Source organism: Nothobranchius furzeri, chromosome 10 (genome assembly GCF_043380555.1).
Source record: "Nothobranchius furzeri strain GRZ-AD chromosome 10, NfurGRZ-RIMD1, whole genome shotgun sequence".
Classification (NCBI taxonomy): Eukaryota; Metazoa; Chordata; class Actinopteri; order Cyprinodontiformes; family Nothobranchiidae; genus Nothobranchius; species Nothobranchius furzeri.
The window spans coordinates 44530606-44543826 of record NC_091750.1 but is presented as its reverse complement, the minus strand read 5'-3'; the positions used below and the strand labels follow the sequence as shown (position 1 = coordinate 44543826).

At 43.4% G+C, this 13221-nt stretch overlaps 1 protein-coding gene across 1 annotated transcript; it reads right to left on the bottom strand.

Annotated features, from left to right (window-relative positions):
• Positions 1 to 1446: 1446 nt before the first annotated feature.
• On the bottom strand, positions 1447 to 13221 carry LOC107386355 (vasodilator-stimulated phosphoprotein). Its single transcript, XM_015960689.3, has 13 exons — positions 13081 to 13221; positions 11411 to 11582; positions 11032 to 11203; positions 10428 to 10476; positions 10056 to 10359; positions 9683 to 9816; positions 4699 to 4747; positions 4573 to 4615; positions 4444 to 4483; positions 3760 to 3846; positions 2750 to 2813; positions 2466 to 2523; positions 1447 to 1681 (listed from the first exon to the last, which is right to left on the bottom strand). Exons 1-13 carry the CDS (start codon positions 13083 to 13085, stop codon positions 1641 to 1643), a joined length of 1218 nt encoding a protein of 405 aa, XP_015816175.1. The 5' UTR covers positions 13086 to 13221; the 3' UTR covers positions 1447 to 1640.

Sequence of the window (13221 nt, the reverse complement as noted above, 5' to 3'; positions counted from 1 at the left end):
CAGGCAGCAACAGGTACCTTAGGTTTTGGGTGGAATGACATGGAGCACTCCAACTGCTCATCTCACCAAACTGACATCCATGAGCCAGACACGGAGAACAAGGAGAAGAAACATGTCTGTGGGTTTGGTGAGATTCACATCCTTCTTCCAGGACAACAGAAGGAGCAGCAAATGAGGAGAAAACCACCATAAATCTGGTCATGTGCCAAAAGTATCAGTGAGGAATTAAACATCAGCCAACATCCACCCTCACTGATGTACCTTTGGCTCATCCATCCGCTCATGGGTTTGGGTCACATATCTACATAGACAAACTCACAGACCTGAACTCTTTGAAGAACATTCAAAAAGTGACATGAATATCTGTGACATCCTCTCACCTGGACCTACCCACTGAGTGATTCAGCAGAAGGGAGTGTGTACGACGTGGCTGATGTGGTTTGGGGGCTGTGGGTGTGTTTTGCTGTCCTCACCTTTTCTGCAGGTTGCCACTAGAGGGCATGTGGAGGCTTTTCTTCTGCAGATGGTGCAGCAGGTTTTTGTCCCGCTTCTCCTCCAGCTTCACTGGCTGCCAGTCAACTTCAGGGTTCATTTCAAGTTTCTGGTTCTGGTCTGTAGGGCCTTACATGGACAAGCACCATCTTACATTGGTGAACTTCTTAGTCCCTACACCTCCAGCAGGACCCTGAGGTCCAGTGATCAAAGCCTACTGGTTGTGCAGCACCAGGCTAAAGACCAAAGGTGACAGATCATTTGCTGCTGTGGCCCCCAGACTCTGGAACTCTCTCCCCCTGAGCCTGAGATCAGTGGACTCAGTGGTCTCCTTTAAAAAGCAGCTGAAGACCTTCTTCACCACCCTCTCCTTGTTCTGCTCTCATTCTACCTTTCCCAGGATCCACTGATTTCCCTCTCTCCTATTCACTCTATTTCTTTACATTTTTTAATCACAATTGTCTATTTTTGCTCATTTTAAATATATTTTTAATAATTTTCTAAATTATTTTTATATTTAAAATTTTTTGTTATTGTGAAGCGCCTCGTGATTTTTATCTTGAGAGGCGCAATGGAAAAGATATTTTCTTTTCTTTTCTTATGCATTTTGGTCTTGAAGGCCAATAAAGTTATTTTGATACCGAAGCCTTGTATCAGTGGGTGTGGACATGTTGGTCTCGCCAGCCTCCTCTGTCCCCACACCCCCACCCCGCTCACAGACCCGCGCTTGAATCACCACCACTCAATTCACTTGTGTCAGACTCCTTTATTTGTTGAGGTCTGAAACTGGACCTTTGACTTTATTCAGAAATCAGATTTCAAGCCTCAAACATCAAGGTTGTGTCCCCAGTGTGGAAAGAACACGTGTCGTTGTTTAAAGCTTATCTTGGACGTTACAGCGAACACACTCATGCATGCATGTGCACGCACACACACACGAACAAAACAAGTAAACAAATTCAATGACTTTTTTATTATTTCCAGCCACATGCAAAACAGTCTAATGGGCGTATGCCTCTGGTTCATGTAGCCTAGTATGAATTCACTCAGATATTTATGAGACATTCTAATGACAGTCCTATTTATTAATACGTTCTCCATAATGCTGTAACTCTGCAGATCTGTCAACAGATGCATCACCAACAGGCTTAACTGGGAAGTGTTCCTTTGTGAAGCTCATCGATCAGTGCTGGAAGACAAACAGCAGACTGAACATTAGGGATGTGAATCTTAGAGCAACTCTCGATTTGATTCGATTCCGATTCTTGGGGTGCCGATTCGATTCAGAATCAATTCTCAATTTAAATCGATTCACAATCAGTATTAACGAAGAGTGTCAGCTCCAGGATTAACTTGTTGTACAAGTTAGTTAAAGCTGTGGGACATTTTTATTTGACTTTAAACTGGTCATGCTCCAAAAATGTAAATTTACAATGTAAAATAAAGTGATTCTAAAACTGTAAACAGAAGCAATCGTTTGACCAAAAGGCAACATTTATTTTTGCTTACCTTGTAAAATATAACAAATCTGTAGTTACCAAACAGTAGCTTTGAAAGTAATACCGTCAAATACTTTTCAAGTATGCGTATGAACAAGTTACATGAGTAATCCTGAGTACTCATTTATCAACTTAGAAAATAAATATGAGAATATCTCAAATTTCTGAGTATGGAAAAAATTACATTCAAGTGTCCTCTTATCAGCAGATTCAATTTATGGGACCACAAAAGTGAACGGAGTACTGACTCTCCTAACAAAGATTTTAAAAAGTGCGTCTCAAACCTGCAACATAACAAATATTTGAGTTCTTGGAATCGATTCTGAACCTTTGTGAATCGATTCTGAATCTTTATAAATAAGAATCCCGATTCAGATTTGAATCGATATTTTTCAGCACCTCTACTGAACATCTTGTCGTTTAGATATGAAAAACATATTTTATGATCTTCTACGACTTCAAGTCCAAACTCACCACTGATTATCTCCTCCTTTAGTTTGTGAAGTTCTTTTTTGACTTCCTCGATGATTTCCTTTAAACGTAAACCAAACCATTAGGGGGAGCTTCTCTTTTCACTTTCTCGGTTGTTTTTTAAATAGTTAAAGGGATAATAGTCAGTTTTTACTCTCGGTGAAACAACTCTACCCCCTTTAGCAGGAGAAAGAGACGCCTCATCAAGGTTTAGAAGAGAAACTTTTAAGAATCAGAAGAAAGTCGGAACACAAGACTGGCTGTTTGACATCAAACTTAGCTCTAACCTGTTTAATTTGTTCCAAATCAGCATCACCCTCTGGACCTTCAGAGCTCTTCTTCACCTTGGACCTGCAGAAGAAAACACATCTGTTCACATCATGAAAAGGAGCCACAAAGTACAAAAGCAGTTCACGTGGAATGTTAGAGCGGGACCCATCAGAGCAAACTGAACGGTCTGTGAGGTCATCATTAAAGTTCTGCTGTATCCGAGTGACTGCTCGTCTCTGCAGAAACAGCAGCAGCTACTTCCTCAGGTCAGCTTCCTGAATTTTACTTCCACTAAAACATAAACTTCTGTCTTCGGTGTAACGAGTCTTTAACAGGAGCAATTACTGCAATCAGTCATAAACGATCAAAAAACTCTTTATGTAGATTAAAAATCAGGAAAAGTGTGTGTGTGTGTGTGTGTGTGTGTAAGCATGCGTGTGTTTGTGTGTGTGTGTGTGTGCGTGTGTGTAAGCATGCGTGTGTTTGTGTGTGTGTGGGTGTGTGTACATATGCATATGTGTGGAAGCATGCATGTCTGTGTGTGTGCGTGTGTGTGTGTGTGTGTGAGTGTGTGCGTGTGCGTGTGCGTGTGTGTTTGTGTGGGTGCTGCATGTGAGTGGATGTGTGTGTGAATATGTGCCTGTGTGTGGATCCATGCGTATGTGTGTGTGTACGTATGCATACATACATACACACACACACACACACACACACACACACATGCACACATCGACTCACATGCATGCATACGTGTGTGTGTGTGTGTTTTTACAACTCGTGGCTGTGAAGTGGAACACAAAATGACACAAATATAGAATCACCTCTTTGTAAGATTTAACACAACTTTATGTCGTTTACCAAACGCATCCATGCCTTGCTAAAGGACACGTCACATGTGGAAGGGGAAGCTGGGATCAGACCACCAGCTTTCTGACCAACAGACACGCCTACCAGTGACTAGACTATTGATTTGCTGAGATGTGAACACACAGACCAGCAGCAGGTTGGACAGAAGGGCTGACGGTACCTGAGCAGTGGAGCAGAGTTAGAGGAGGGAGATGGACTGGATCTGGGACTTGGACACTCTTTTTGAGTGGTGCTGAAGGATTTGGACCTGTTGCAACAACATGAAGTTAAAATACAGATGAAGTGTTACGACATGCAGTAGAGACGAAATGAATATCCAGTCTTCCAATTCAAGATTTACTGTCCTCTTAGGACATCTTCCTCTGACTCTACCAGTAACAGACAATGTGATCTGACCCAGATGAACTTTGACCTTAGAGATGACCTTTAGTCTATGAAAGTTATTCTGGGCTGTTTGGCAATCGGTCATATTTTTGTCTCTTTAATCATCAGTTGTCCTCATGGTTTGATGTCCATGCAGCTTGTCTACAGTCCTTTGGACCAAATGTCAGGAGGAACATCAGAGATGGTCTTCCAGCCTTTAGTCTTCTTGCCTTGATCTTTAACACGCTGGCCAATAGTAATCTTTCATATCTTCTAAGACTCAAATTCTGTTTCATCTTTTCGAAGCATTTCATCACATAGCCCAGATCAATTTTATTATTATTGTTTTATTAAGACAAACTACAAATCAAAAGTCTAATTTTTGTGGATTTATTTTCAGTGACTTGTTTTTGTTACTTTACTGGATCAGCACCAGCTGTTTCAACATCTGTAAGAACAGCATGACGTGGAAGTCCCTCACCTTGATGCTGAGGCAGATGTTTCCTTGGGTTGACTGAGTTCTGGTAAAATAAGTGAGCATATTTAAAGATGAAACTGAGATGTTATTTAAATGAAAGACTAGCACAAGCATGAAGGAGGGGTTGCTCACCAGCTGCTTCTGATGATTTTGATCCTGAGGAGCCACATTCTTCCTGTAAGCACACAGATAAAGCTCTGACACTCATCTCACTTCCAAATCAAAATGAAATAAGTCAATAAGTGAAAGAAGACTTACATTGGAAGGTTCTTCCTTTGCTGCTGCAGGTTTGTCAGCAGCTTTCCTCCTGGATAGATCAATCACATTCATTAGGAAACAACCCATCATTAACTCCTGTTGGTGTCTACACCAAGCCCCCACAATGCGGGTGAAAAATTGAAGCAAACGCAGAAGTGAAATAAATTGTAGTTCCACCCTCCTCCGCTGGGGGCTGGTGTCAGAAACGAGCAAATCCTCATTGACTCCCATGTTAAAAATACCAATTTCACAGCAGAAATAAACATGTTTACATCCTGGTACCAACACATGTTTTTTGTTTAAATGATCTAGTTTACACTCATGAGAACTATGAGGGGGGTGAATTTTTTTCTCACTCTTCTGTTTAAGTGTATTAAAAGCCTAAAATTCTGTATAATTAATGAGCATCAGACCCACGTGACCACAGAGCTAGCTCCGGGGAAAGGCCTCAGTCTGAGCCTCAGCCTCGCCTGCAAACTGTTCGGTCATTTTCAGTCTCTCAACTTAGACCATTAGCTGTAGCGTTTGTGCGTTCTTTGTTGGATATTATTTGTGCAATTGTTGGACAAAATGACTTGCTGTGGCATTAATTGCACTAATAGAGCGTCCAAGGAGTCTCCAATTCATTGTTTTTCTGTAAGTAAAATTTTATTTATGTATTTTAGGTCACTGCCGCTCTTGCACTAGCTGAGCTTAGATTTTAACATGTACCGTTTAACCATGAAATTTAAATGTAATAGGGTAAAACCCAGTGCATTTAACATAATGCTGCACTTTAGAAAATGGGTTCAAATATAACATGTTGGTGGAGCTGGGTTCTGACTATTGGCTTGTGGAGCTCTCGGGAGACCTCTGTTTTCCACCCGTTCTCGCCTCCCCGCAGCTCGGCGCATCTCTGTCTGATCGCGGCTTCTGTGTGCTGCACGGGCTGCCAGCTTGTGGAGCTCTGGGATGGAAACCTTTCCACCCAGTTCTCCCCAGCGGCAGCTCTGCGCATCTCAGATCGCAGCAGCGCTTGTCTGCTGTGCGGCTGCCGGCTTGTGGAGCTCTCGGGAGACCTCTGTGTTCCTCCCGGTTTTACCCAGCGGTCAGCCCGGTGTATCTCTGACTCAGAAGCTCTGGTGTTGTGCACAGTTAACTCCGGTTGTAGCTAGGTTGCTACCTCCGTTAGCTTAGCTCCCACCTCCGCGTTAGCTTTGCGCTAGCTTCAGGTTAGCTTGTAGCTAGTTCGACCGGGTGTCGTCAGTTGATCCCAGCCTTACAGCCCCACCCTCAGCTCCACCTCTCTTCCCTTTTGTGGAATTGTCTGGGCTTGACGGAACCCGTGACACGGTCAAAATGGTGGTGGTGGCCACCTCCCATTTTTCTTCAAAAACGTGTTATTGGAGCCTAGGGAAACCCATTGTCCAATATTTATATGTTGATGGTCTACACCCTGTTCTGAGTTACTGCCAGGTGTGGGTGGGGTGCTTTCAATCCCACGTCATGAATCCCAACCTCTGGTCCCGGTAGATGGGATGTCATGGTTCAAGTTTGTACAACGGAGAAAGACTTTGGTTTATCATCCAGCTTTAACTAAACTGCTGAAATAACTAAACACCTGAACACAACAGAGAGACCCACAAGACTCAGTGGAGGGTTAAGCCGGGCGGACACTGTGCAACTTTTTCACTCATAGCATTCAGCTTCAGCTCAAACTGTACGACTTCCCTGCAGAACAAATGTCACGAGTCATGTGCTCACACCAGTACTCTGACTGCTCACACCGTACATCTGGAAGCAACACATCAGACCTGCAAACATGCTAAAAATAACAGTTTTTACACAGAATACTGGCCTTTTTTGTGTTGTTATTGAAGTCTACTGCTCTTCAGGAGTGCTGTATAAATTTGAGGGTTGGAGGAGAAAGACGAAAAAAAGAAAGAAAGTAATTCAGTGTTTTATCAGTTCAATTTGACATAAAAATGCTTTCTTGACAATCGTTGTCGCTGTGTGTGGAAAAAAAACTGTATAAATAAAACCGACCGATGTGTGTAAATAGGGAAAAAGCTGGCGAGCCGTGCTGACACATGTTTGCGCCGAGAGCCGTTCTGGTACTGTTTTGGGTCGCAGCCGCTCGAAGCGCCGCTTCAACAATGTGATGTTCTCATGAGGGACAAGCAAAATATCAAACACGCCAGAAATTCATACAAGCTTACGACTGCCAATCGGTAGCTGGTCACGTGGTGGTAATCACCTCTCGTAACCTCCTTTATACTACACGACACTCAGCGCAAAACTCGCCCCGGTCTTGTAGATTCTTGCACGAGGAGAAAATTGGCTCAAAAAAGTGAAAAAGGTGTGCAGTGTCCATCCAGCTTTAGGAGAACCTTTGAGAGGCGATTAACACCACCTGACCAGCTACCAATCAGCAATTGTAAGCTGCACAAATTTCTGGCGTGTTTGATATTTTGCTCGTCCCTCGTGAGAACAGCGCACTGTTGAAGCAGCGCTGCAGTGGCTGCGACCCAAAAAAGTACCAGAACTGCTCACGGCGCATACGCAAACATGGTTCAACATGGCTGTATTTATTACACTTTTTTCACACATATTGACAAGGATTGTCTTGTTGTGTTTATGTCAAATTAAACAGATAAAAGATTGATTCTCATTTTCGTCTTCCTCCTCCAACCCCCATAAATCCTGTGTCCTTCTCCAACAGCAAGCCCGAAGGACAACAGACATCAATAACAACACAAAAAAAGTCTGGCGTGTTGTGTAAAACTGCTATTTTTAGCTGTTTAGTACCAGACGTACAGTGTGAGCACACGACCCATGAGATTTGCTCTTTGGGGAAGTCGTACAGTATTAGCTGATGCTGAATGCTTCTCAGTGTCCGCCCGGCTTAAAGCAGCTGTCTGTGATTTACCAAAGCTCTAGAGCTACCAGAGCTCTAGACCTCTCAATTGTTTCTAGAAATGTTTTAGTATCCCTGGATTATTCCGAGATTGCTACGCGTAATTTTTCGCCCTTCACACAAAAATTGGTAAAGTGTTGTAGCTCATCTCTGTTCTGAAGAGTAAAACAAGCAGAATACACAACCTGCTCCAGAACAGTTCCCTTTTATGTTTAAGGATACCTCATTCATAAAAAACTATAAAATTAGACTGAATCTAAGTAACAGATACATTTATGAACTGAGGAGAGGTGGCCCTATGCACCAACGTTGAGGCAGGACTTGCTGGTAATGTCTGGAACAAGTTGCTGGGTCGTGTGACACCAGACACACTGTATGATGCTGTCAGCAGGCCCTCCCGATTGACAAGTGGGTGATGGCTTGTCCTCACTCTATGTTGCCCTTCCTTCCTCCACATTGCCAGCTACCAAGATCCTCAGAGGAACAACCAGCTACAGAACCTATAGTCCTGAGGAGTGGGAACGACATTGGCTCCAGGGATTTTGCGCCTACAGCGGCTCACCCAACACTGCAGATTCACCTGTCCAAAGAGGCCGGAAAATGCAACCACCAGGAAGACTTAGGAGGCATCTTGCCTGGTCATACACCACTCAGGGCCTCTTCATGTCTATGGGTGAACGTTTAGTAAAGGGACTCCACTGCTGAGGCCATGGAGTTCCAAGATACTGGAGCAGTCTATCACTTCATGGTGGCTTTCCACATATCCACACTTCTATTGACAACCACCCATTGCAACCATTCCCAATCAAGGAACAGACACAACCCAAAAACATGTCCATCAGGAACTGTAGAGACCATCCCACAGTTGGGCAGTCACCACCTCATCAATGTCATGCTGCAGCACTTGCCGGGCCATAGGGTGTTTGTGTACCTCAACGACATTCGTATCTACTTCTGTTCTGAGACGGACCCCATCTGACAGATACGGGAATTCCTCAACCACCTCTGAAACACCCACCTACTCTGTGAACTCGAAACATGCTCCCTTCACCAGCATACCAAAAACATCCTGGGCTAAACCGTCTTTCGGCACCATTCAGTCTTTTCCTGACCCAAACCTATACCTAATCCTTCCTGCCAACTAGTTCCTGCTCTTCTGCATTGGCCTCTGGAGGACTTCATCAGGGTGGCCTTTTCAGCCCGCTACCCCAGAGACCCCCTACAATTTGTCCCATCCATATTCAGGATGGAAGCCTTGATCCGGGCCAACTCATCTCCTTTTTCTGGGCACCTAAGCCCCCCTGATCACATGTGGGCTTGGATTTCTTCATGAAACACTAATCGGTTAATGAGTTGGACACCGTCCTCATCATCGTGTGCCGGTTCTCCAAAGCTGTCCAACTGGTGGACTTCCAAGGTCTCCCTATACTTCCTGACAAACTGCCTACCTGTTCCTAGAGCACATAGTGCACCTTCACAGTTTCACCACTGACATTGTCACTGAAAAAAACCCTCAGTTCACCACCTGACTCTGAAAGGCCTTCTGTAGTGATGGATTCCTGCAGTCTGGCCTTCGGCTGCTGACACTGAACTAGAGTGGAGTTGAGCTGCGCTTGAGTAGGTGCTGGTAGAAAAGGGACATAAGATGAGATGCTAGTGGGCATTTAGACGTTTGATTGTTGTGCTTGGGGGCGTATGACAAGGGACATTTACAAAAACCTCCTCCTCCTTTCCCTAATCAACTAATGGATTTAATCTTCTGATCAGCTGATGATTGCTGATGTTTGGGTTTGGATAACACTCTTATCTCCTCACACGCACGCACACACACACACACACACACACACACACACACACACACACACACACACACACACACACACACACACACACACACACACACACACACACACACACACACACACACACACACACACACACACACACACAAAGCTCTAGGTACATCCTGGTTCTGTTCCTGTAGAGACCAAAAGGGGTGATTCGGTTGCTCACCTGCAATCAGCAGGATGCATTTCAACATCAGTTCTAAACAAGCACGACTTTTAGGTGTAGAAAGTAGAAACTTGCCTCCTTGCAAGGATAGCACTCATTTCTCCCATTAGACCTCCTCCTCCTCCTCCTCCTCCCCCTCCGCCTCCTCCTCCTCCTCCTCCAGATGAGGGCACTGGTTTGGAAGCCGGGCTTGCTCCTGCGCCCTCATCCTGCAGAAACAAGAACAACTGATGTTAGCTGGTTTAGCTTCCTTTAGCCATCAGTCATCAAGCCTTCTCCTGCAGAGACAAATCCGCTGACTCACCAACGGGACTTCTGGTTACTTTCAGGAACAGAAGAAACATGTTTTTACAAACGTCCACAAGATAAAAGTGGATTTCACATTTGCTTGTTTCATTTATATTTTACAGCAAAATATTTTCTCACTGGGTTAATTACAAATCCTCACCTTTGTTGTTTTACGCAATTTGGCCCCTGCAAGAGCTGCTGCAAAATCGTTTTTGCCTCCTGCTTCTCCACCTCCTCCTCCAGCTGGGGGTGGGGGAGGTGCTGGGGGCAAACCACCAGAAAGAGGAGGAGGAGGTGGTGGAGGAGGTGGTGGAGGGCCGGATCCACAGGGTGGTGGGGGTGGGCCCGGTGGGGGTGGTGGTCCTGGGGGGGCTGATGGACCAGCTGTATGGGGGGGCGGAGGAGCAGGTGGATCAGGCTTCTTATTCTCCCTGGACAGCTGTTCTTGCTTCTGTTGCTCCAGCCTGAACAGAGAGGAAGAAGCTTAAACACCAAAACAGGGTCAGACATCTGAGGCACATTTGAAACTTACCTTCTTTGCTGTTCCAGCTGCTGCGGGGACGGCCCATTCTGAGGGGACCCTTGTATAATGAAACATGAATCAATTGTCTAAAAACAGTTGCTTCAAAGCTCTGAAAATACATAAAATTACATCACTAAACTAGCTTAACCCTCCCACTGTCCTAATGGGTGTGACCCCACGAGGAAAGGTGACCATTGAGCAGGGCTGATGGTTTATCCCTTGGGTCCATGTGGCAGGGATGAGGAGTGAGCACCACCTCCCCCTGCCACGTGGACCTCAAGAGATTAACCATCAATCCTGCTCAATGGTCAACTTTCCTTGCGGGGTCACACCCATTAGGACAGTGGGAGGGTCTTTATGGGTGACCCCCCCCCCCCACACACACACACACACACATGGTATATTGCCACACGTGAGTCTGACCTGTCAACATTTTGAATAAATTATGTTTTCATCACATCTCCTAACTTTTTGTTTCAGATCCTTCAGACCTCGGTTCGGTTTAACTTTGTAGTTTCTGACGACAAACATGACGTTGGTCCGTAGGTCAGAGACTCTAGCCTTGTTTAAACTTTAAGGTTTGACCCGCTGACCTGAGTCAGCTGCTGGTTACCTGAACCACTGAGAGAGTCTAATGCTTGCATCATGGAGGCAGCAAAAGCTGTAGCATCTTCCTTACTCCCAAAGTTCAACCCCCACACTTGTTTGGCATCTCGCCACTGATGGAAATTTGGTGTGGCTTCGTTATATTTGGTCCCTTTGACAATGGAACAGTTGATCACCACCTGACACAAACAGGAAGTGAAAAGACAGGAGAAAAACCTCCTAAAGGTTAGTATGTTTGTGAATCTGTGATTATTTTTGACATATTCGTTTTTCTGAAACTTGAACTACAAAGAGGTCATGTGAAAGATAGGTGGAAGTCTACAACATGATGAAAAAATCAGCACGGAAAGCTGCAGCCAGACTGGGGGGCTGGGTGATTCTTATACCTGCTGGTCAGCCTGCAGCTTGCGGCCCACCACTCTGAAGGTGTTTGCTGCAGGGTTGTGATAAATGTGGACACGGCTGAGGTGGGCGGCGTCAGAGCCTGCTGGAACCCAGCGCCTGGTGGCGTCGTCATACATCATGACTGTTGCTCTGACCTGACAGATACTGGACTCACTGTGGGAGAGAGCAGAGTCACTCAACCTGACTTCCAGCAGGAGAACAAGGCCGTCTGTTCATCCATCTATCTATCTATCTATCTATCTATCTATCTATCTATCTATCTATCTATCTATCTATCTATCTATCTATCTATCTATCTATCTATCTATCTATCTATCTATCTATCTATCTATCTATCTATCTATCTATCCATCCATCCATCCATCCATCCATCCATCCATCCATCCATCCATCTATCCATCTATCTATCTATCTATCTATCTATCTATCTATCTATCTATCTATCTATCTATCTATCTATCTATCTATCTATCTATCTATCTATCTATCTATCTATCTATAATCTATCTATCTATCTATCTATCATCTATCTATCTATCTATCTATCTATCTATCTATCTATCTATCTATCTATCTATCTATCTATCTATCTATCTATCTATCTATCTATCTATCTATCTATCTATCTATCTATCTATCTATCTATCTATCTATCTATCTATCTATCTATCATCTATCTATCTATCTATCTATCTATCTATCTATCTATCTATCTATCTATCTATCTATCTATCTATCTATCTATCTATCTATCTATCTATCTATCATCTATCTATCTATCTATCTATCTATCTATCTATCTATCTATCTGTCTATCTATCTATCTATCCATCTATCCAGTAATTTGGTTTATAAAATTCATTATTTTAGTCATAACTAAGTTTACCACCCATTCCTAGCCTACGTACAGAATGAACATTGTTAGAATCATTTAAATTTCAATTATTTCCAGAGTTAAAACAAAATGTTCCAAACAGCACCTCTAGCAGGTGTCATGGAGCAAACAACTAGACAAATAATCTTGTTAGCAATCATTTATTGCATGATGTTCTGTTTTATTCTGTGACTGTTGCTGATTTCCTCAATAAACACACATTTTGAATAACACTGATCTGTTCTGTAGAAACCAAAGCAAATACTTTGTGGTAAATTAAAGGAATAATTAGAATATAATTATAAATATTTTCCTGTCAGACTTGTGTGTAACTTTGAGTTGAACTGTTTTTGAAACATGTGAAGTTTGTGGGGTATCTGTTGAAGAGTCTTTTTTTTTCTTTCTGTGACCACTTCCTGTGTTCAGTGCTGCATTTCCTAATATGGAATGCATTCTTAACATGTTTATTATACCCTTACTTCTCCAATTGCTTAGCTATGAAGATTGCATGCAGGATTTAATTGAAAAGATTTATTGTTGGAGGTTTTTAGTAAAAGTAGAACTGCGGCTGATGCTTACAGGCAGCAGGAGAAACAGAACAAGACGTGTTTAGTGCCAATGTAAACTGACCAACAAAAAGGCTTCTTTTGCCATCTTGCAAATGAACTGGTATTACTTTAAGTAATAAAAAAAATCAATGAGTCTTGAATGTAACTACTGGTAGATCTACACCTGCATTCAAAATAGCATAAATGTCAGAAGCTGTAAGTTACTTACCCCATTTTAAATCTGCACACAAAATCCAACGATTCACCTGCTTTGTGACCGTTTGTTTCTTTTGGTTCATGAACTTTGTGAAGGAAATTTCATCCTCGGTCCTTTCAAATGTTTGTCCTGCTGAGTTTGTGTCGGAGCACC